General features: G+C 46.7%; 1 protein-coding gene across 1 annotated transcript in view; it reads right to left on the bottom strand.

The window, feature by feature from the left end:
• Nucleotides 1-25,110, bottom strand: part of EPG5 (ectopic P-granules 5 autophagy tethering factor) — a 132,079-nt gene that overhangs the window by 24,795 nt on the left and 82,174 nt on the right. Inside the window, exons 30-36 of the mRNA XM_088476515.1 lie at nucleotides 21,091-21,285; nucleotides 19,585-19,798; nucleotides 6,708-6,868; nucleotides 5,133-5,340; nucleotides 4,519-4,594; nucleotides 4,256-4,359; nucleotides 2,696-2,871 (exon numbers count right to left, since the gene is read on the bottom strand). Coding sequence (XP_088332641.1) covers nucleotides 2,696-2,871; nucleotides 4,256-4,359; nucleotides 4,519-4,594; nucleotides 5,133-5,340; nucleotides 6,708-6,868; nucleotides 19,585-19,798; nucleotides 21,091-21,285 — 1,134 coding nt within the window. The remainder of the gene's footprint in view (nucleotides 1-2,695; nucleotides 2,872-4,255; nucleotides 4,360-4,518; nucleotides 4,595-5,132; nucleotides 5,341-6,707; nucleotides 6,869-19,584; nucleotides 19,799-21,090; nucleotides 21,286-25,110) is intronic.

Here is a 25,110-nt window from a genome sequence, read left to right on the forward strand (position 1 = left end):
ACAAGAGAATAAAGAAAAACTATAACAATGGAGAACATCAAAAGGAAGCGAAAAGCAAAAACAACTCTGTAATGGGAAAAACTGGTAAAAAAATATATAACTAAATAAAATAAAGACTTTTTAATGAAATATGGGGGAGATTTATCAAACCTTCTACAGGAGGACAATGGCGATATTGCACATAAAAACCAATCAGAAACAAGCTATCATTTGATATAATGTAAGATAAATAATAGTAAGAAGAATCTGATTGGCTGGCAACATCTCGACTTGTCCACTGTAAAAGGTTTCATGGATCTCCCCCGTGGTATAAACCGCTCCCACTGTGCATATAAAGCAGCTTATTATAAGATGGTTAGATGGACACCACATCCTCACAGATCCAGGCTCCTCTGTGTTCCTGAAAAAAAGGAAGAAATACCAGCGCTAATATAAGTAATTAAAAATATATATATCAATGGACAGTTGATATCCTCATAAAAAACTATTTATTACACAATGATCCTGGAAAACATCATATATATGTACAAGAACACATATGCATAATTGATGTAGCCACAAAATATAAAAAAAATAGAAAAAATTAAAAAGTGTTAGAACCAGTAAATTAGTCCTTAATGGATACTCCCTCCAGATTATAGCAAAATCAGATGCTGGATGTGATAAGATGAAAGTTTAAATCCCTTAGGCGATATAATTACCGGTTAAGTTCACAAGTTGTCACAGTCCTTGGCAGCACGCAGCGGCCATAATGATAATTTTGCAGGGCTGTGGTAGTCCACCGGAAAATGTTGATAGTGCCAAAGTAAACAGGGATGAAGATTCCACAGCATACGTGGTACCAGCAAAGAGAAGGGGTATCCCAGGCTCTGTAAACTCAACGCGTTTCACTGGCTCAAAATATCTCAAAAAACCAACGCGTTTCGCTGGCTCAAAATACCTCCAGCTTCCTCAGGAGCGCCTGATTTTGCTATAATCTGGAGGGAGTATCCATTAAGGACTAATTTACTGGTTCTAACACTTTTTCATTTTTTCTATTTTTTAATATTTTGTGGCTACATCAATTATGCATATGTGTTCTTGTACATATATATGATGTTTTTCCAGGATCATTGTGTAATAAATTGTTTTTTATAAGGATATCAACTGTCCATTGATATATATATTTTTAATTACTTATATTAGCGCTGGTATTTCTTCCTTTTTTTGTACTACTTATTTCTAGGGGCTTACATCCCCTTTATACCAGCAGCTCTCTGACAGCGCTCGGTATTTGTGTTTTTTCATATATATATATTCCTCTGTGTTCCTGGTATGGATGCCAGAAGTCATACTGACACCCCTCTTCCCTCATGACATCACTGACACCCCCCTTCCCTATGACATCACTGACACCCCCTTCCCGATGACATCACCAGCAGTAGCAGGGGCTCAGGTAAGCACAAAGGTTATTGCACAGTCATTGATTTTAGTTCCTATGTTGTGTGTGACCTTTGCAATAAAGAGAGTTACAGCTCTAACACCACTAACCGTGCACCACGTAGCTGGGATTATCACGCTAGAGTAGTTTTCCTGTCTTGGGAATAATCCACAATTATTATCTATACAGCGTTGCACCTAATTTGTATACACACTCCTCTCTTAGATATTTTCTATAGATTTAATGTGAAGACCAATTAAATCCCCAGCAATGACATGGACGGAGACAGAACCTGTAGCCAATGAGATTATCAGAAGAGTCACAGAGTATTTCGGTGGGAGCAGCACAGAGTATATCAGGATGAGATGAGCGATGGGTTAGTGAGGACAGGGCTGCATGTGACAGGGGCAATTACATGATGTGAGGAGGGGAATGGAGGCAGCAGGAAGCCACAGACTGAGAGTTATATAGTGGAAGGAGCAGGGTCCCCCAGCAGCACAGAGTATATCAGGAGATGAGTGATGTGTTAGTGAGGACTGGGCAGCATGTGACAGAGGCAGTGACGGGATATGAGGAGGGGAATAGAGGCAGCAGGAAGCCACCAACTGAGAGCTATATAGTGGGAGGAGCAGAGTCCCCAGCAGTACAGAGTATATCAGGAGATGAGTGATGTGTTAGTCAGGGCTGGGCTGCATGTGACAGGGGCAGTGACATGATGTGAGGAGGGGAATGGAGGTAGCAGGAAGTCACAGGCTGAGAGTTATATAGTGGAAGGAGCAGGGTCCCCAGCAGTACAGAGTATATCAGGAGATGGGTGATGTTTTAGTGAGGACAGGACTGCATGTGACAGGGGCAGTGACATGATGTGATGGGGGGAATGGAGGCAGCAGGAAGTCACAGACTGAGAGTTATATAGTGGGAGGAGCAGGGACCCCAGCAGCACAGAGTATATCAGGAGATGAGTGATGTGTTAGTGAGGACTGGGCAGCATGTGACAGGGGCAGTGACAGGATGTGAGGAGGGGGATGGAGGCAGCAGGAAGCCACATACTGAGTTATATAGTAGAAGGAGCAGGGTCCCGCAGCAGCAGATTCTGTTACATAAATTCAACTAACTGTTCCTGTAGCTGTCAGGTTTATGTAGTTATAATAAACATTCCAAAGCATTTAATAAGAAGCTGGGACCTGATGCTACTTACCTTTACAAGTAAATGCTGGTTCACAGAGAATTTAAAGTTAAAAGGATTTTTCCTACCACATAATGACAAGTTCTCACCTTGAAAAACTCTTCCATCAGTGTCTGGTCAGGATACATATCCTTCCAGGGCAGTTTGCTATACTCTGTGTGATAAGCGTACAAGATGAACTCAGGAAGCATGGGCGCTGTGCAGGACTCGCAGTAGTGCATCAGATGCAGCCATAGCGCCCCCCGCTGGCCTGGCAGGAGGTGATCTGTGGGTGAGAGAAAGCGCAAAGTTTTATTATAAAAGATATCTTTGTTACAGTTGTTACATAAATTTGTGATGGATGTAATGTAGAATTTACAAGCCCCGGTCCTCTCATGCCCCCACCCTTTGAAGGTCAGGGTAATTAACTGACAATGATAAACTATCCTGCTTGGATTTAGTAATATAGTCCCTTCTCCTGAGGATATTTGAGAACATGAGATGAGAAACTCCTCATGTATGGGACACACGGTATGGGATGATATAACACATACAGCTGCATTCTGTGATGCACAGAACCATTCTCTTTTAGTATCGTCTAACATCACAGTAAGTGAAAGTAAAACTGCAATTTAAAAAAATATTGAAGTTGCCGGCGGTGTAATTAATATTATTATTTTTGTATTTAATGTTCATTACACTTGCTAATGTAACAGAAATAGAAAGGGGGTGAGAGAGGTAGAATGGAGGGGGGGGGGGGGGTAATATTTAAACTACCAGTAAGCCTGCTATCTCTGGGCCTGATTCAGAGCCGAACGCTGTGACAGAACGCTCGCTCTGAATCAGGGCCGTCCTTCTTAATTTTTAGAGCGGCCTCCTGGCCGCTCGTATAGCTGTGGGTGACTACCCACAGCTCTAGCGAGCGGCCAGGAAGATGGTCGCGATGGTCAAGACCATCGGGCTTGCGACGAGACCCTTGTGGTAGGGTCTCGTTGCCGCAAGCCCTGGAGTGCTTTCGGCTCAAACAGAGCCAAAAGCACTCCCACTGACATCACTCGTGATGTCAGTGGGGCAGGCCCCAGACGGTAGGCGTTCCCATAGGAACGCCTCCGTCTGGGCAGGCACGTCCCCGGCACGCCCACCAAAGGGGACGTACTGTTACTCAACATCGACAGCACACCCCCCTTTGGTACGAGACCCGGAGCGACAGTTTGCCCGTTGTTATCCGGGTCTCGCGCATGCACACGACGGAGCCGGCTCCGTCGTGCGCATGCGCTCTGGGCCACCATCGACCCGCTTGCGAGCGCTCAGCGCTTGCTACCGGGTCAGAATCAGGCCCTCTGTCCCATTCTTTGCTAAAATTTAAACTACCAGTAAGCCTGCCATCTCTGTCCCCTTCTTTATCACTGTAGGTGACATAGGTAACAAGGTGGAAGCACACAAAAGAGAATACATTACTGACACACGCGGCCAGAATGTTATGAAAGTAGCTTTTAATAAAAGACTAAATTGGAATGGGTTCATTTTAGGGCACCAGGCCCCGTCTAACGGGTTCCCTGCTAAGGCCTAAACACAATCCAACAATAACCACCAAAGATTTAGGGTTTTTTCCAAAGCAGTTCTGACACCGAATTAGAAAAGAAAAGTAAAGTAACAGTCCCCAAACTCACTCTGGAATTTTTGATGTAAAGTCAGAATACAGTTGGAAAATAGTTGCACCATTCCGATAGCGATGGGGGTCTCACTTTCCAGCCAGGGGTAACAGTGCTGATTGCTGGAAAAAAGGGGGTGAGAAAAGATTAGGCTGCAATCTTTCCCATATCCCCCATATTTGCACAAGACAGACCTATTATACATTAATGAAATGCTTGGAACTACAGTACAAACTTTACGACTTGGGAACACAAATAATATGTCTCACAGCGGACGTTACCTGTTATCAGGCTTCTCTAGGACCAGTACCCAGGGCTTAAAGAGCTCCGTAATTACTGAATGTAGAGACTTCAACACTAAAAAGAATGAGGAGGAGGAAGAGGAAAGCATCATTTTGTGTTACTGGTCACCCACTATAAAACCTCACTCGGTAATCATCTTCAATGCTGCTCCAGCCAATCAGCTCCTGTCATGTGTTTGAAAAATGACAGATAGGAGCTGATTGGTTGGAGCACCATTTAAGATAGTAACGAGTGATAGCAAGAATATCACTTGTTGATAAATGTGGGACGTATCTTATGACAGAACCCAGCATTCTAAACAAAAATGACAGCCTCATACATGAATACCGAAGACGCAAAGGCGGAACGTCACAAACCTCTCTGTGTAGACGGTACAACAGTCAGGACAATGAAAACAGTAAATCATTAGAAGTCACGTTCCCGTGAGGTGTAAACGCCTTCACATCAGCAACGGAACATTTACAGGATTAAACTAGCAGCCAATCAGAGCATTAGAACATCCACAACATGAAAGAGAACAGCGCAAACTACAACGTAAAACGGTAAGAGAACGAGCGATATCCTCCTGTGTGTGACACAACGGGTTTATTACCTGCCTGAATTCGGTGGCTCCCCATAGGCTCCTGCTTGATGCTGATCACCTCATAGTCGATGAGACTCTTCATCAGATACTCCAGGAAGGTCTGCACCTCTGCGATGTAAGGGCTCCACTTTGACAGTAAGCCGAAGCTCTGGAAGTCCCCCTTGGACAGTCGCAGCTTGTAGAAGAAGTCCGAGAGCCACTTGACGGTCTCCAAAACCTTTAAATGGCAAATCACATTGGGACATTTTACACGACTGTGTCAGCGGATACAAGAGCCTAGATTGGGATAAGTGAGTGACGCCAGTATGACTAGAGAAACTGCTGCAACACAGGAGCAGCCCCTGATAGGGATTAAAAGGCTGCTGGACTTGAGATTATATGATGTCATTCAATTTTGCCCTCTCTCCTTTGGAATTTACCTTGTGGCAGACTCTGGGTTACAGTGTAAAGGCAAACCTGGTTATGGGGGTCTGCCTCCACCGTGGGATGGTCTCCTGGAAGACCCACCACAGCTGTCCCAGGCTAGTGTCCAGGATCTCAGAGATCGCTGTAGTGGATAAATACCACCCTATCTCTGACGGGAAGCACAGTTTGCTCCAAATCATGCCTCCCCCTCCCCCAATTCCCTGTTAGTCGGTTTGGACTCAGAGTAAGGAAGACTTTAGTATCGAAACGCGTTGGTGTGGACTAGAAGTCCAGTTGCGACCTGGATAGTGAACCCCCCCACCCCCTCCTCGCCTGGGTTTCCATCTGGCGGAACGAGTTATTATGGCTATCACCATTATTTCCATAGCGCAAGAACCAATTATTCAGTGCTGTACAGAGGATATTTGTCATCCCTGCCCACTGGTAATGAAACAGTGCATAGTGAGGGGTGGGCTTGATACTTAGCCTGGCTTCCCAAGCAGAGCCCATAGCTCTGCCAGCCTAGTAGGGCCCGGCACCGCAGTGGAAGCAAAACATTTGAAAAAACATTAGACTGCCGAAGCGACGTGCTGTGGCCATGCAATAACGAGCAGTCTCTCATTTATTATTAATATCCTTTATTTATATGGCGCCACCAGGGTTCCGCAGCGCCTAACATAGTATTGTGTGGAGCCATCCAATCAGTAGTCAGTTCTCCTCCCTAGTACTACGTGGAGTAGTTTAACAGCCATCCAATCAGGAGCCAGCTCTAATTCCTAGTATTGTGTGGAGTAGTATACCAGCCATCCAATCAGTAGGCATCTCTCATTTCTGGCAGTGAGTAAGAGGACTGTCAAAGCCATGCAATCAGGATCAGTCTCTCATTTCTGACAGGGAGTAGAGGATTGCCAAAGACACCCAATCAGGAGCCATCTCTCATTTCTAGCAGGGCGTAGAGGAATGCCACAGAGACCCAATCAGGAGCCATCTCTCAGTTCTAGCAGTGTTTGTGGAGAAGTTCTCAAAAGAACGCCCAAAAACAGGGATCTCTGTAACGCCCCCTCACCATACATCTCATGACTTAGGGTGTGAGGAACTAAACTCTCTTTTTCACTAGGACGTACTGGCATTGCTGAGGCATGAGGCACGAGCTGCCATTTTATGAACAGCGAAGCTTACCTGCTCGGCTGACAAAATAATCTTGTTGGCGCAGTTTGGAAAGGCGAGCAGGTCCTTGGAGTCCAGATCGATGGCGTTTGGTGGCACTCTAGGGGTGTAGCATCCCACGGCCTTCAGAGAGGTTCTCCAGCACTCGGGGCTCAGTAGCTGCTCTGAGGAACCTGCAAAAGGAAGAGACAGTAGATAAATAACAGCGTTCTAGTTACAATGTATCAGGACTCGGGACACAATGCCACCAATACTCTTCCCAAGTGGCTTCTATGTAACATCACAAAATAAAGGTCTATTGGCTTTGTGTAGTTTTCCTTTGTTATAGTCAGAGCCCATTAATGTTTATATTGTTTAGCAGAGACTTCCTTGCTTACACCTCTCCTAGGGGTATATTTACTAAAGTGCGAAGTGGAGATGTTGCCCATAGCAACCAATCAGATTCTAGCTATTATCTATTATCTGTGCCGCGGATGGTTGTAAAGTGTGACATAGCCACGGACCGGGTAGCCCTGACCTGGGAGGCTCAGGCGTGTCCGGGTCGTGACATCAGCTCAGGCACGCCGTATTGAGTGCCTGCCCACCCGCATGTCACCCAGCCAGCCAGCCCAGCCCTCCCGCCAGTCACCCAGCCAGCCGGGCCCGCCAGTCACTCCACCCGTAGCCTGCCAACCCTTCCTACCCACGTACATACTGCTCACAGCTCTGCACTTAGTGCTGTGATTGAGCAAGAGCAACACCAGCTGGAGGGACAGGACAGGGTCGCCACTCCTGAGTGTCATTTTAATGTGTTTTATTTTGTTTTTCTGTGGGGGACAATGTAGTGTGTTTTATTCCTGTGGGGGACAATGTAGTGTGTGTTATTCCTGTGGGGGACAATGTAGTGTGTTTTATTCCTGTGGAGGCCAATGTAGTGTTTTTTCTTCCTGTGGAGGACAATGTAGTGTGTTTTATTCCTGTGGAGGACAATGTAGTGTGTTTTATTCCTGTGGAGGCCAATGTAGTGTGTTTTCTTCCTGTGGAGGACAATGTAGTGTGTTTTATTCCTGTGGAGGACAATGTAGTGTGTTTTATTCCTGTGGAGGACAATGTAGTGTGTTTTATTCCTGTGGAGGACAATGTAGTGTGTTTTATTCCTGTGGGGGACAATGTAGTGTGTTTTATTCCTGTGGAGGCCAATGTAGTGTGTTTATTCCTGTGGAGGCCAATGTAGTGTGTTTTATTCCTGTGGAGGACAATGTAGTGCGTTTTGTTCCTGTGGAGGACAATGTAGTGCGTTTTGTTCCTGTGGGGGCCAATGTAGTGCGTTTATTCCTGTGGAGGCCAATGTAGTGTGTTTTATTCCTGTGGAGGACAATGTAGTGTGTTTTATTCCTGTGGGGGACAATGTAGTGTGTGTTATTCCTGTGGGGGACAATGTAGTGTGTTTTATTCCTGTGGAGGACAATGTAGTGTGTTTTATTCCTGTGGGGACAATGTAGTGTGTGTTATTCCTGTGGAGGACAATGTAGTGTGTTTTATTCCTGTGGGGGACAATGTAGTGTGTGTTATTCCTGTGGGTGCCAATGCGACTGTTTTATTCCTGTGGAGGACAATGTAGTGTGTTTTATTCCTGTGGAGGCCAATGCGACTGTTTTATTCCTGTGGAGGCCAATGTAGTGTGTTTTATTCCTGTGGAGGACAATGCAGTGTGTTTTATTCCTGTGGAGGCCAATGTAGTGTGTTTTATTCCTGTGGAGGCCAATGTAGTGTGTTTTATTCCTGTGGAGGCCAATGTAGTGTGTTTTATTCCTGTGGAGTGTGGAGGCCAATGTAGTGTGTTTTATTCCTGTGGAGGCCAATGTAGTGTGTTTTATTCCTGTGGAGTGTGGAGGCCAATGTAGTGTGTTTTATTCCTGTGGAGTGTGGAGGCCAATGTAGTGTGTTTTATTCCTGTGGAGGCCAATGTAGTGTGTTTTATTCCTGTGGAGTGTGGAGGCCAATGTAGTGTGTTTTATTCCTGTGGAGGACAATGTAGTGTGTGTTATTCCTGTGGGGGCCAATGTAGTGTGTTTTATTCCTGTGGGGGCCAATGTAGTGCGTTTTATTCCTATGGGGGCCAATGTAGTGTGTTTTATTCCTGTGGAGGCCAATCTAGTGTGTTTTGTTCCTGTGGAGGCCAATGTGATTGTTTTATTCCTGTGGAGGACAATGCAGTGTGTTTTATTCCTGTGGGGGCCAATGTAGTGTGTTTTATTCCTGTGGAGGACAATGTAGTGTGTGTTATTCCTGTGGGGGACAATGTAGTGTGTTTTATTCCTGTGGAGGACAATGTAGTGTGTTTTATTCCTGTGGGGGACAATGTAGTGTGTGTTATTCCTGTGGAGGACAATGTAGTGTGTTTTATTCCTGTGGGGGACAATGTAGTGTGTGTTATTCCTGTGGGTGCCAATGCGACTGTTTTATTCCTGTGGAGGACAATGTAGTGTGTTTTATTCCTGTGGAGGCCAATGCGACTGTTTTATTCCTGTGGAGGCCAATGTAGTGTGTTTTATTCCTGTGGAGGACAATGCAGTGTGTTTTATTCCTGTGGAGGCCAATGTAGTGTGTTTTATTCCTGTGGAGGCCAATGTAGTGTGTTTTATTCCTGTGGAGGCCAATGTAGTGTGTTTTATTCCTGTGGAGTGTGGAGGCCAATGTAGTGTGTTTTATTCCTGTGGAGGCCAATGTAGTGTGTTTTATTCCTGTGGAGTGTGGAGGCCAATGTAGTGTGTTTTATTCCTGTGGAGTGTGGAGGCCAATGTAGTGTGTTTTATTCCTGTGGAGGCCAATGTAGTGTGTTTTATTCCTGTGGAGTGTGGAGGCCAATGTAGTGTGTTTTATTCCTGTGGAGGACAATGTAGTGTGTGTTATTCCTGTGGGGGCCAATGTAGTGTGTTTTATTCCTGTGGGGGCCAATGTAGTGCGTTTTATTCCTATGGGGGCCAATGTAGTGTGTTTTATTCCTGTGGAGGCCAATCTAGTGTGTTTTGTTCCTGTGGAGGCCAATGTGATTGTTTTATTCCTGTGGAGTGTGGAGGCCAATGTAGTGTGTTTTATTCCTGTGGAGGCCAATGTAGTGTGTTTTATTCCTGTGGAGTGTGGAGGCCAATGTAGTGTGTTTTATTCCTGTGGAGTGTGGAGGCCAATGTAGTGTGTTTTATTCCTGTGGAGGCCAATGTAGTGTGTTTTATTCCTGTGGAGTGTGGAGGCCAATGTAGTGTGTTTTATTCCTGTGGAGGACAATGTAGTGTGTGTTATTCCTGTGGGGGCCAATGTAGTGTGTTTTATTCCTGTGGGGGCCAATGTAGTGCGTTTTATTCCTATGGGGGCCAATGTAGTGTGTTTTATTCCTGTGGAGGCCAATCTAGTGTGTTTTGTTCCTGTGGAGGCCAATGTGATTGTTTTATTCCTGTGGAGGACAATGCAGTGTGTTTTGTTCCTGTGGAGGACAATGCAGTGTGTTTTATTCCTGTGGGGGCCAATGTAGTGTGTTTTATTCCTGTGGAGGACAATGTAGTGTGTTTTATTCCTGTGGAGGACAATGTAGTGTGTTTTATTCCTGTGGAGGTCAATGTAGTGTGTTTTATTCCTGTGGAGGCCAAAGCGACAGTTTTATTCCTGTGGAGGACAATGTAGTGTGTTTTATTCCTGTGGGGGACAATGTAGTGTGTTTTATTCCTGTGGAGGCCAATGTAGTGTGTTTTATTCCTGTGGAGGCCAATGTAGTGTGTTTTATTCCTGTGGAGGCCAATGTAGTGTGTTTTATTCCTGTGGAGGACAATGTAGTGTGTTTTATTCCTGTGGAGGACAATGTAGTGTGTTTTATTCCTGTGGAGGACAATGTAGTGTGTTTTATTCCTGTGGAGGCCAATGTAGTGTGTTATTCCTGTGGAGGACAATGTAGTGTGTTTTATTCCTGTGGGTGCCAATGCGACTGTTTTATTGCTGTGGAGGACAATGTAGTGTGTGTTATTCCTGTGGAGGACAATGTAGTGTGTTTTATTCCTGTGGAGGACAATGTAGTGTGTTTTATTCCTGTGGGGGCCAATGTGACTGTTTTATTCCTGTGGAGGACAATGTAGTGTGTTTTATTCCTGTGGAGGCCAATGTAGTGTGTTTATTCCTGTGGAGGCCAATGTAGTGTGTTTATTCCTGTAGAGGCCAATGTAGTGCGTTTTATTCCTGTGGAGGACAATGTAGTGCGTTTTGTTCCTGTGGAGGCCAATGTAGTGTGTTTTATTCCTGTGGAGGCCAATGTAGTGTGTTTTATTCCTGTGGAGGACAATGTAGTGCGTTTTGTTCCTGTGGAGGCCAATGTAGTGTGTTTTATTCCTGTGGAGGACAATGTAGTGCGTTTTGTTCCTGTGGGGGCCAATGTAGTGTGTTTTATTCCTGTGGAGGCCAATGTAGTGTGTTTTATTCCTGTGGAGGCCAATGTAGTGTGTTTTATTCCTGTGGAGGCCAATGTAGTGTGTTTTATTCCTGTGGAGGACAATGTAGTGCGTTTTGTTCCTGTGGGGGCCAATGTAGTGTGTGTTATTCCTGTGGAGGACAATGTAGTGTGTTTTTTCATAGGTTGCGCACGCCGCATCACCGGATGGTGTACCTTGGCCATTTTAAAATCTTGTCTAGTGTGCCTTGAGTATATAAGGTTGGAAATCACTGTTCTAGAAGGTGCCAGATAAATGTTACGTAGAATGTAATCGGTTGCTATGGGCACCTCCCGCACCCCCTATTCTGATTGTCTGTCTCTCTATATACATTTACATCACACACATCTGTACATTCTAGGTAATGAGAAAAGTACTCCCCATCACCACCTAGTGGCAGCAGGAATTAGTGCCAAAGCCTTGTTGCTGTGAATGGAGCAGAGAATGAGAATTGTTTGGGTTCTTCTCCCCATCACACAACATCATGTCCTACTGTGCTAACTGGTAACGGAGCAGGACGCAGGCGTTTCAGAGACAGAGGGCCCGATTCAGTACGGAACACAAAAGTAGAGAACGCACGCAGTTGGCCGATGTTTTTTTATGTGCGCATGCATCGCACTGTGCGTGAGCGAACTAGCCAGTGCGATCGGGTTATGGTACGCAGACTGCACACAGACCCTTCCGATATTGATTGACAGGAATTGCCGTTGGTGGGTGGTGACAGGGGGGTGGTCATAACGTCGTTATAGGGGCGTGCATAATTCAGGCAGTGCGGCGGCATACGCAGCCATACCGTAAGCTGTACACAGGAAGCGGGCAAAATCCTGCGGCAGGTCAGGCCAACCACTAATGTGTGTATGAGTCCGATGGTTCTCGATGTTACCGATGTTTACGCTATCTTGCGTACTGATCAGGCTGTGAGTAAAGGGAGATGGGCGGCTTAGTAAGGGGCTGGGAGTCTGCATCTTGTGCTGTTGTCTCAGTGCATTTGCATTGATTAGCATATTCTCGCAGCGACCGGTTGCGTATGTTCCTGGCTGAATCAGGCCCAGAGCCACCTGTCCACAGCGCAGACACCTCTCTGACATGCATAGAAGGGAATATTAGAACTAAGCAATAAGCCCCCTCCCCAAATAGTGGCTGTTTCTTCCCTGTTACATAGCCACCGATACCACCATGCAACAGGAAGGTCGGGTGTTCCTATAGCAGGGGTGGCCAAACCGGTCCTCAAGGACACCTAACAGTTCATGTTTTCCAGATTCTCAGTAATGGCAGGAGTACCACTGCAGAGTCCCAATTGATTTTTCTCGTTAGGGCACAAGCAGGGCCGGATTAAAGGGGGGGCGACAGGGGCGGTCGTCCCTGGGCCCCCACACACGGAGGCTTGTGTGCGTGTGCGTGTGGGGCAGCACTGTCACTGCATAGGGGGGAGCGCTACAGGCGTCCCTGTATAGGGAGGCCACGTCATGAGGGCACTGTATGGGGGGGGGGGGTGTGCTACTAGGGGCAATGCATGGGGGGGGGGCTACTACTGGGGGCCCTGTATACCAGGGGACTACTACTGAGGGCAATGCATAGGGGGGACTACTACTGAGGGCAATTCATAGGGGGAACTACTACTGTGGGCAATTCATAGGGGGAACTACTACTGTGGGCAATTCATAGGGGGAACTACTACTGTGGGCATTATATAAGGGATACTGCATAGGGAAGACCAATACTGGGGGCACTGCATAAGGGGCACTACTACAGGGGGCACTGCATAGGGAGGACTACTACAGGGGACACTGCATAAGGGGCACTGTAAAGGGGGAACCATTACTGGGGACATTGCATAAGGGGCACTTCTACAGTGGACATTGCAAGAGGGGCATTAAGGTGAACAGAAAGAAAAAAAAAATCCTAGGGTGACGAAAAACGGTGGTATATAGGGGCCCCCACCAAGTTTGTTGCCCAGGGGCCCACACAGACCGTAATCCGGCCCTGGGCACAAGCAAGATACCTTAATGGTGTTTTCCCTAGACTGTTACGTAGATGAAGTCCCTCCTCACAGATACCGATGGCTTAGGGTCAAATACACCGCTAGCAATGAGATCCGGATCGTAAAGAGAGATATGCTACAGTCCTCCAATAAGGAAGCATCTCATATTTGTAGCATTGCGTACGACTGTCAATGTCATCCAATCAGGATGCATCTCTCATTTAAAGCAGTGTCAGCAGGGGCGGTTTAAGAGAGGAGAGGGCATTTGTGTAGCCTCCATGTGACCCCCCCTCTCTGGCAGAACAGTAGACTCCTGCTTGTTGCCCGAGGCACAGGTCTCCGGGAAAATGGCATCCGAGCCTTATTCCCGGGAACTGCTCTAGTGCGCCGGTAGAGGCAGGAGTCCCGAGATTTCGGAGAGGTAGAATAACTATATATGGGTGGAGGGTGTGTAGTATGGGATCCCCTGGACCCAGGAGCCTGTGACCACTGCACGCCGTGCACCCATTATAGATACACCAATGAGTGTCAGCCAGCCAGGAACCATCTCTTATTTCTAGAAGTGTGCAGGCGTGTCAGTGTCATGTAATTAGGAGACCTCTCTCATGTCTTGTAGTGTGCAGGCGTGTCAGTGTCATGTAATTAGGAGACCTCTCTCATGTCTTGTAGTGTACAGGCGTGTCAGTGTCAGCCAACCAGGAACCATTTCTCATTTCTAGAAGTGTGCAGGCGTGTCAGTGTCATGTAATTAGGAGACCTCTCTCATTTCTAGTAGTGTGCAGGCGTGTCAGTGTCATGTAATTAGGAGACCTCTCTCATGTCTTGTAGTGTGCAGGCGTGTCAGTGTCATGTAATTAGGAGACCTCTCTCATGTCTTGTACTGTACAGGCGTGTCAGTGTCATGTGATTAGGAGACCTCTCTCATGTCTTGTAATGTGCAGGCGTGTCAGTGTCATGTAATTAGGAGATCTCTCTCATTTCCTGTAATGTGCAGGCGTGTCAGTGTCATGTAATTAGGAGACCTCTCATTTCTTGTAATGTGCAGGCGTGTCAGTGTCATGTAATTAGGAGACCTCTCTCATTTCTTGTAATGTGCAGGCGTGTCAGTGTCATGTAATTAGGAGTTTTCTATAATTTCTTGTAGTGTGCAGGCGTGTCAGTGTCATGTAATTAGGAGACCTCTCTCATGTCTTGTAGTGTGCAGGCGTGTCAGTGTCATGTAATTAGGAGACCTCTCTCATGTCTTGTAGTGTGCAGGCGTGTCAGTGTCATGTAATTAGGAGACCTCTCTCATTTCTTGTAATGTGCAGGCGTGTCAGTGTCATGTAATTAGGAGACCTCTCTCATGTCTTGTAATGTACAGGCGTGTCAGTGTCAAGTAATTAGGAGACCTCTCTCATTTCTTGTAGTGTGCAGGCGTGTCAGTGTCATGTAATTAGGAGACCTCTCATTTCTTGTAATGTGCAGGCATGTCAGTGTCATGTAATTAGGAGACCTCTCATTTCTTGTAATGTGCAGGCGTGTCAGTGTCATGTAATTAGGAGACCTCTCTCATTTCTAGTAGTGTGCAGGCGTGTCAGTGTCATGTAATTAGGAGACCTCTCTCATTTCTAGTAGTGTGCAGGCGTGTCAGTGTCATGTAATTAGGAGACCTCTCTCATTTCTTGTAGTGTGCAGGCGTGTCAGTGTCATGTAATTAGGAGACCTCTCTCATTTCTTGTAATGTGCAGGCGTGTCAGTGTCATGTAATTAGGAGACCTCTCTCATTTCTTGTAGTGTACAGGCGTGTCAGTGTCATGTAATTAGGAGACCTCTCTCATTTCTTGTACTGTGCAGGCGTGTCAGTGTCATGTAATTAGGAGACCTCTCTCATGTCTTGTAATGTGCAGGCGTGTCAGTGTCATGTAATTAGGAGACCTCTCTCATGTCTTGTAGTGTACAGGCGTGTCAGTGTCATGTAATTAGGAGACCTCTCTCATTTCTTGTAGTGTACAGGCGTGTCAGTGTCATGTAATTAGGAGACCTCTCTCATTTCTTGTAGAGTACAGGCGTGTCAGTATCATGTAATTAGGAGACCTCTCTCATTTCTTGTAATGTGCAGGCGTGTCAGTGTCATGTAATTAGGAGACCTCTCTCATTTCTTGTAATGTACAGGCGTGTCAGTGTCATGTAATTAGGAGACCTCTCTCATGTCTTGTAGTGTGCAGGCGTGTCAGTGTCATGTAATTAGGAGACCTCTCTCATTTCTAGTAGTGTGCAGGCGTGTCAGTGTCATGTAATTAGGAGACCTCTCTCATTTCTAGTAGTGTGCAGGCGTGTCAGTGTCATGTAATTAGGAGACCTCTCTCATTTCTTGTAGTGTGCAGGCGTGTCAGTGTCATGTAATTAGGAGACCTCTCTCATTTCTTGTAATGTGCAGGCGTGTCAGTGTCATGTAATTAGGAGACCTCTCTCATTTCTTGTAGTGTACAGGCGTGTCAGTGTCATGTAATTAGGAGACCTCTCTCATTTCTTGTACTGTGCAGGCGTGTCAGTGTCATGTAATTAGGAGACCTCTCTCATTTCTTGTAATGTGCAGGCGTGTCAGTGTCATGTAATTAGGAGACCTCTCTCATTTCTTGTAGTGTACAGGCGGGTCAGTGTCATGTAATTAGGAGACCTCTCTCATTTCTAGTAGTGTGCAGGCGTGTCAGTGTCATGTAATTAGGAGGCCTCTCTCATTTCTAGTAGTGTGCAGGCGTGTCAGTGTCATGTAATTAGAAGACCTCTCTCATTTCTTGTAATGTACAGGCGTGTCAGTGTCATGTAATTAGGAGACCTCTCTCATTTCTTGTAATGTGCAGGCGTGTCAGTGTCATGTAATTAGGAGACCGCTCTCATTTCTTGTAGTGTGCAGGCGTGTCAGTGTCATGTAATTAGGAGACCTCTCTCATTTCTAGTAGTGTGCAGGCGTGTCAGTGTCATGTAATTAGGAGACCTCTCACATTTCTTGTAGTGTGCAGGCGTGTCAGTGTCATGTAATTAGGAGACCTCTCTCATTTCTTGTAGTGTACAGGCGTGTCAGTGTCATGTAATTAGGAGACCTCTCATTTCTTGTAGTGTACAGGCGTGTCAGTGTCATGTAATTAGGAGACCTCTCTCATTTCTTGTAATGTGCAGGCGTGTCAGTGTCATGTAATTAGGAGACCTCTCTCATTTCTTGTACTGTGCAGGCGTGTCAGTGTCATGTAATTAGGAGACCTCTCTCATTTCTTGTAATGTGCAGGCGTGTCAGTGTCATGTAATTAGGAGACCTCTCTCATGTCTTGTAGTGTGCAGGCGTGTCAGTGTCATGTAATTAGGAGACCTCTCTCATTTCTTGTAATGTGCAGGCGTTTCAGTGTCATGTAATTAGGAGACCTCTCTCATTTCTAGTAGTGTGCAGGCGTGTCAGTGTCATGTAATTAGGAGACCTCTCTCATTTCTTGTAGTGTGCAGGCGTGTCAGTGTCATGTAATTAGGAGACCTCTCTCATTTCTTGTAGTGTACAGGCGTGTCAGTGTCATGTAATTAGGAGACCTCTCATTTCTTGTAGTGTACAGGCGTGTCAGTGTCATGTAATTAGGAGACCTCTCTCATTTCTTGTAATGTGCAGGCGTGTCAGTGTCATGTAATTAGGAGACCTCTCTCATTTTTTGTAATGTGCAGGCGTGTCAGTGTCATGTAATTAGGAGACCTCTCTCATTTCCTGTAATGTGCAGGCGTGTCAGTGTCATGTAATTAGGAGACCTCTCTCATTTCCTGTAATGTGCAGGCGTGTCAGTGTCATGCAATTAGGAGACCTCTCTCATTTCCTGTAATGTGCAGGCGTGTCAGTGTCATGTAATTAGGAGACCTCTCTCATGTCTTGTAGTGTACAGGCGTGTCAGTGTCATGTAATTAGGAGACCTCTCTCATTTCATGTAGTGTGCAGGCGTGTCAGTGTCATGTAATTAGGAGACCTCTCACATTTCTTGTAATGTGCAGGCGTGTCAGTGTCATGTAATTAGGAGACCTCTCTCATTTCCTGTAGTGTGCAGGCGTGTCAGTGTCATGTAATTAGGAGACCTCTCTCATGTCTTGTAATGTGCAGGCGTGTCAGTGTCATGTAATTAGGAGACCTCTCTCATGTCTTGTAATGTGCAGGCGTGTCAGTGTCATGTAATTAGGAGACCTCTCTCATTTCTTGTAATGTACAGGCGTGTCAGTGTCATGTAATTAGGAGACCTCTCTCATTTCTTGTAGTGTGCAGGCGTGTCAGTGTCATGTAATTAGGAGACCTCTCATTTCTAGTAGTGTACAGGCGTGTCAGTGTCATGTAATTAGGAGACCTCTCTCATTTCTTGTAATGTGCAGGCGTGTCAGTGTCATGTAATTAGGAGACCTCTCTCATTTCTTGTACTGTGCAGGCGTGTCAGTGTCATGTAATTAGGAGACCTCTCTCATTTCTAGTAGTGTGCAGGCGTGTCAGTGTCATGTAATTAGGAGACCTCTCTCATGTCTTGTAGTGTGCAGGCGTGTCAGTGTCATGTAATTAGGAGACCTCTCTCATTTCTTGTAGTGTGCAGGCGTGTCAGTGTCATGTAATTAGGAGACCTCTCTCATTTCTAGTAGTGTGCAGGCGTGTCAGTGTCATGTAATTAGGAGACCTCTCTCATTTCTAGTAGTGTGCAGGAGTGTCAGTGTCATGTAATTAGGAGACCTCTCTCATTTCTAGTAGTGTGCAGGCGTGTCAGTGTCATCCAATCGGGAAGCATCTATCATTTCTAGTAGTGTGTAGGAGTGTCAGTGTCATCCAATCGGGAAGCATCTATCATTATTAGCAGTGTGTACAGGTGTGCCAGCTGTCATGTCCAGCGTGTCAGTCTCAGACATAGTGACCTGAAGCCACAGACTCATGGATCTGACACGGAGTGGCACGCATCTGTGCAATCGCAGCGTCCCGCTTATTTTCAGTACGTAAAAGCAGCCATCATCATTACCATTGGCAATTAACCCTACCACATGCTAGGTGCAAGGGACCCATCAGCATCTGGCGTCTGCAATGCATGCGCTTGACTCCGAATAGTGACCAACTCTGGCTACACGCCCATGACACCGCCATTAAGACGGTTTTCTTGTGCGATTTCACAATGTTGCCGCCCAGTTGCCATCTGCAGAGAAAGGGCCAGAAGCACGTGACTCTGCATTGTGCGTACGTTGGCAAAGATGCGTATGCAGCCGGGACGCAGGCGCAGTAAAAGAAATATTGGTAGAAGTTGCGACACGACTCAGAATCAGGCCCCTCGGTCTCCATACTACTTGTAGATACAGAGGAATACAAGCACAGTACAAACGTTAGGACTTCATAATGTCTAGCCAGGACATCTCCTGCCACGGTGTAAATCCCCATTGAAGTATACGGAGACAAGTTCCCACTGGCATAACTACAGCCACCGCAGACCCCGCGGTGGCTTGGGGGCGCGGAGGCTTGTTGGGCGAGGTGGCTTGGGGGCTACAGATTCCATGTGGACTACCTGCTGAAAACGGCCCTCCAAAAATGGGCGCCGCCTAGGAGACAGATGCTAGAGGTCCTACTGAACCTCTAGTGTCTGTTAGGCAAGCGCATAGCGCCGGGAACGCTGGCGCTGCCGGAAGAAGATGCAGAAAGCTGCATCTTCTCCCGTAAAAACCCCTGGCAACGAGCATAGAATCCCTGGCAACGAGCGTGAAATCCCTAGCAACAAGTGTGAAACCCCTGGCAACGAACATGAATCCCCTGACAAGAAGCATGAGACCCCTGACAACAGGCAGGTAATTTAAAAGTATTTAGAAGCCTTACTGTGGGGCAAATATGTAAGTGGCACTTTGGTAATGATTAGGTCTAGACTACATAGCTCCAAGGGACCAGTGACATCACACCCATGTGACCTGTCATCAAAGGGGGAGGGGCAAGGATGATAACGGGTGTCCAAAACTGTCCGCTCGCTGCGCTCGCCACAAAAAAGTATTCCCCCTCTATGCCCATGTGGATGGTAACACAGGAGCGATCTGGCCCTCCTGCATCGGTCACGTGACTGCAACGTCACAGAGGTCCTTTCTCCAGATAGGATCTAGCAGCAACCCTTTGTGGGGTGTAATATACATTACAGTGTGTGGCATAATGTGTAAGGGGCATTACGGTGTGTGGCATAATGTGTAAGGGGCATTACGGTGTGTGGCATAATGTGTAAGGGGCATTACTATAACGACGAAAAATTACAAACACTGTAAACTGTCATTGGTGAGAGCACATTTTTTACTTTTGCACTGGGAGCCAAATTGCGTATCAACGGCCCTGTATTCATTTTACCAAAATGCCATGGAAGGGGGGCGTCAGAAATGTTTGGGCAGGGGGGGAGAAAAATTGACAGTGGCGGCACTGGAAGTACCGGTGAGAACACACGGGAAAGCGACTTACTTTGCATGAGCAGTCTCAGGCAGTCGCTGTAGTGATCTGGGAACTGGTAGCGCAGGATGGAGTTCCAGTGCTTGCAGAAGATATTGAACGGCATCAGCAGGTCCTCCTCGGGCACCAGGCCGCACAGGGACAGAGCCAGGTGCACCGACTCCAGCAGTTTGCTCCGCTCAGACATGGACGGTTTAGCAGAGTTCAGCCAGTGGTTCAAATCAAACTGCAGAGGAAGCAATGACATAAGATATCGCCGAAATCACCAGACACTATGGGTACTAAATCATATGCAAAAGCTGATTGAGGCACCATGTAGCCAATTATTATTTATTTTTTTACATATGTGAGGGCACAAAATTTTCTATACGATATGAGAAGCGACGCCAAAGTGCAGGCTGGGTGCCTGAAGGCGCTTAGATAGGCAACCGAAAAACGATTTCACTGTGCAGAATGAGGTTAAATGGGTTTCAAGGGGTGTAGAACACATTTTAAGGGGGCTTCATGTTTTGCAGGGGCTGAAGAGCATTGTTCCTCCTACAAATTAACTGGCATTAATGCACCCTCAAAGGTGGCGGACACCAAGCCTAGGCCAGTGTGGAGCTATCTGCGTGAGGTGCGCCTTATACGGTAAAACGCGTTTCTAGGCGCCCTACACCACAAATGCATCAAGCACCCCAACAGTGCAAGGAAAGTGGGTTACAGGGGAGTGAATCCTAAAATTCAGGCAATGGGTGGGGGGACACTGGGCCTGATTCTGACCCGGTCGCAAGCGCTGTGCGCTCGCAACCGGGTCGATGGTGGGCAAGTGCACATGTGCACGACGGAGTCGGCTCCGTCGTGCGCATGCGCGAGACCCGGATAGCAACGAGCAATCCGTCGCTCCGCGTCTCGTACCAAAGGGGGCGTGATGTCGATGTTGAGTGACAGCTCGCCCCCTTTGGTGGGCGGCCGGGGGAGTGGCTGCCCAAATGGAGGCGTTCCCATATGAACGCCTCCGTTTGGGGGCGGCCCCACTGACATCACGAGTGATGTCAGTGGGAGAGATTTCGGCTCTGTTAGAGCCGAAATCTCTCTGGGGCTTGCGGCAACGAGACCCTACCACAAGGGTCTCGTCACAAGCCCGATGGTCGAGATGGTCTTGACCCACAGCTATGCAAGCGGCCAGGAGGCCGTTCTAAATAAAAAAAAAAAATAGCCCGGCCCTGAGTCAGAGCGAGCGCTCTGTCACAGCGTCCGGCTCTGAATCAGGGTCACTGTTCCAAATATTTAGCGAAAAAAGTGAAAGTAGCCTTTAAATGCTGACATATATTTTTTGGCCATTAAGACATTTAACCGGAAATCCAAGAGTTGAACCTCATCTCTTATGTAAGAGGGGACAGACCATAGCGTGATGTCCCCTTAACTCATCTGTCTACAAATCATTCCCCAAATGTCATCCCTGGTGGCCGCCCAGCACATAAAGGGGATATAATATCTAATACACCGGGGTCTCAGAGGTGACGACGCGGTACCTGCCTTAGTTAGCAGCATGAAGATAATGTCATTGTTGTCCTCGGATATGGCCTCCACCACCTTCTCGTACAAATGTACAAAGTCCCCGGGAGAGGCGGCCGGGGTGAAATAAGGCGACAGCAGGTTGCACAACCTCCGATTCTGCAATACGGTCTGCAGCACTGGCCGGCACTCAGACTGGGTACCGCTGATAAAGACCTAAGGCGTGGGAGAAAGGAGAAAACACCGAAGACTGGTCAAGAATAGGACGTTTATCAACACAAGAACCTGCGACCCCCAAATGTCATGGAGACTTGTGACATTATTCAGAATAAGGGGAGCAGCTGTCTATGTACTAATCCCCTTTCTCCAGAGCTGTAGAGGCACACAGACGATGGATCACTCTGCGCCCCTAATTAGCCTGACGCAGGACACAAGCGGACGCATCCCCTCTCCTGTAACCATCGGCTCTTCTCCAGTTTGCCAGCAGCTCAGCAAGGAGACACAATTGTCATGTTTTTATTGTGTTGGTTTCCATTATTAATATTAAATCAAATAATTGTTTTTGCTACACTGATTAATATTAATGCTGATTAATATTCTTTTACCCCCAACCTATATCTACAGATGTGTCCTCATACACCTAGGTCCTCGGCGGGGGTATATTTACTAAAGGTCGATTTTGATCGATTTAAAATGCATGCAATTCTATTAAAATCGATGTTGTATCTCTGGGGCAAAATGACACATTTACGAATACTTAAAAAACCGGTCTGTTAGTAAATGTGTGATTTAGCCCCATAAACACAACATTGATGTTGATTGATTTTAAAACGATCACAATTAAACTTTAGTAAATATCCCTCCTAGTGTCTTTTTGCCATATGATACAAGACGCAACTTAGACACTCTGCCATGGGCTACATCGCAAGGTCCGTGGCACACGAAACGGGTCTATTTGGTGCGATAAAAGAAAAGGGGGTATATTTATTAAGGTGCGGGTCTATAGGATGTTGCTCACAGCAACCATCAGATTCTAGCTATTATGTTCTAGACGGTGCTAGATAAATGATCAGGTGAATCCGATTGATTGCTATGGGCAACAACGTCTATATTTCTGCCCTTTTAGTAAATACACCCCAAGGTGTTTGAGGAGACTGCTGTACACAACATGGCTTTGGGAAACACTAGTTGTACGACACCTAACAGGTATATCTGAGGGTTTGGCCTTCTCAGAGTAGACGGCATCTCCAAGAGGCGTGTGCCCAGATAGGTGCAGATTACGTTAAGCGCGGGAGGCGGATTCTGCTCACAGCCTATGGAGGTGCAGCCAGGATCAGCCTACCGTAATGGCCAGCTAGAGATGAATTGAATCTGCCCCTTCACGTAAGCAACGCGCACTTGCACACGCTCGATCTGGCGCTGTTTCAGAGGTGGACGCAGACCAGCTGTGTCTTCTGCCACATCTGGCTCTTTATGCCAATGACGCAACCGATTCTGTTCATACTGACGCACCCACTGGCAGCAGCGCTAATCCGTCTCAACATCGAAGCTTACACCTCGAAATCAGACCCTCTGTCTCTACAGGTCTTGGGGGGCTTTAAGTGCAAATAAAGGGCATTTATTTTTTTGCCAATGCTCTAAAGCACAGGTTCTCAAACTCGGTCCTCAGGACCCCAAACAGTGCATGTTTTCCAGGTCTCCCCACAGAATCACATTCTGAATAATTAGTTTCACCTGTGGATCTTTTAAAATGTGTCAGTGAGTAATGACTACACCTGTGTACCTGCTGGGTGACCTGGAAAACTTGACCTGTGTGGGGTCCTGAGGACAGAGTTTGTGAACCACTGCTCTAAAGGGCCGATGCTGATGATCGCACCTGTGTCCGGCCACGGCAGCTTACTTGCTAGTTCATGCTGATGCGGTTACCAGCCCATCCATAGGAGTATCCGTGCGTCCGCTTGTGTATAAGTGCGCCCACTGTTTCCGCTGTCCGCGGCTATCATCATTAGTAATCGGAACTTGCACTCACCCTGTGCTGGGTACAGAAAAATCGGTCTGAAACTGGAGTCCCATCTCTGTCCAGACGCCTCAAACAAGCCTGGAAGTTGGGCTAAACGTCTAGTACAGATGTGACCTCATACATCTAGCTTAAATACGCAGCGCAGTGCGACTTGCCTGGCGTGACTGAGCCGCCAGGTCTCATGCAACTTTGCTAGCATCGCGCGTCTCTTTTTTGCCGAAAATGTGTCTAAGTCGCAATGCGATGGGACTAGGAGGCATAAGCAGACTGTGCTGATTAATGTGATTTGCGACACTTGTATATCTGGCGCATCTTAGTCGCAGATGTGACCGGACGCCTTTCGCCTAGGCCGTCCCTGGTCATGGGTTAGCGCTTTTGGACTCCCACTCACCGTCAGTAACCGCCTGTCATTGACTCCGCCCACTGCGCCGTGGGCGTTTAACGATGCTGCCACCACCAAACTCTACCATCGGCGTTTGGAACCGCTTATTAGGTACACTCAGGCTCCTGCCTCGGAACCTGGAACCGCTTCTGCTGCGTATGCGTTTGACTAACTGCAGACACACCTCCTGTTTGGTGTCGGCTGTTCCCACCTGATCCCTCGCAATGGACCAGGTCTGCACGGTAGCTGGAGGAGGGCTTGAACTTGGAGACACGGAGCTCTTACCCAGAACAGCAGGAGAACGGAATAGCGTTTTTGCGCAATTCTGTTGGTCGCAAGATTGAGGCAATTGAAGTAAAAGGCAAACTATGTTTATTTGCTCAATGTCTTAAAGAAGACCCTCCCTTCCGTCTGAAGGGGAATATCAGCATACAGGATGTTACAGCAATTCTTCTCCACACAGGATTTACAAAGATGTACCACATACAGGAATCTTATCAGCAGCTCTTCTCCTCATAGAAGTTACAGGGTTGTACCCCATACAGGGCTCACAGTCCCTCTTTTTATGTCATTCTTACACACAACATCACAGGGGGGCAAATCCACCCTGTGTTCCTTCTAGCCAATCAGGCTATCTCATAGAACATAAATGAAACAACATATTACATTTCAAAGGAGTCTCTCAATATCCTCCTTCCTAATCCACCAACACAAACCGATTTATCATACATTATACTGTCTCCTAACATGTTGGTATAACATGTCACAGGAAATGGTAAATGACATTCATCCTTATCAATCAATTTGGCATTTCCAACCTTAACACATTCAGCTTTTAGAAGTGGCATCCACAAGGATCTTCTTAAAAACAAATTGTCTTTTCAAAAGTAAGTTCTGTATGTGAAGTGTTTGGCTATATGACACCATTCACACCTTTACACAGTAACCTTCCAGCCAGAGTTCACTTGGAATGCACTACAAAGAAAGCTTTGTTACACAATGGGTCTGACCACTATCATACTGTAGGTCAGGATGATTAACATATCACTTCCTATGTCAGGAGGTGAGAAGGTCTCGTAACCATTTCACTTAACTGTTACAGCCTTCTAACACAACTTATACATTCCTTATAAGTGCATTTTCTCTACAAAATATACATTTAAACCATATAGTGCATAGCCTATTAAATATACTCTGCATCATGCACTAATGCATTGTAGATCAGCTGCAGTGCATTACAGCAATATATATATACTTTAATACAGTTTATTATAAACCATGGGCAGTGTGCTTTTACACTGTCCTTTTAAAAAGGGCGCAATGGCATGAGGGGTAATCCCTTCAGTGCTGTGGCAGCCATTAACCCCGTGTGGCCTGCCTCCGGCCACAGCATCGCATGGCAGAAAAAGACGCAAAAAAAGACGCCCAGCGCTAGTAGAGTCCTCACCGGACCTGGCGCGCCGAGAGGGTCTTTTTAGCATGAATGCAGAAAAGATGTGTACGGACACATCTGTACAAGAGACTGTGGGTCTCATTCAGACCCGCTCGTTAGTGGGTCGATGTAGAGGCCCTGCGCACACGCAGCGGCCACACTGCGTGTGCGCAAGCCCCGTAGCGAGAGAGAAATTCTCTCGCTTCG

The sequence above is a fragment of the Taudactylus pleione genome, unplaced genomic scaffold (assembly GCF_031769625.1).
Source record: "Taudactylus pleione unplaced genomic scaffold, aTauple2 ptg000189l, whole genome shotgun sequence".
NCBI lineage: Eukaryota > Metazoa > Chordata > Amphibia > Anura > Myobatrachidae > Taudactylus > Taudactylus pleione.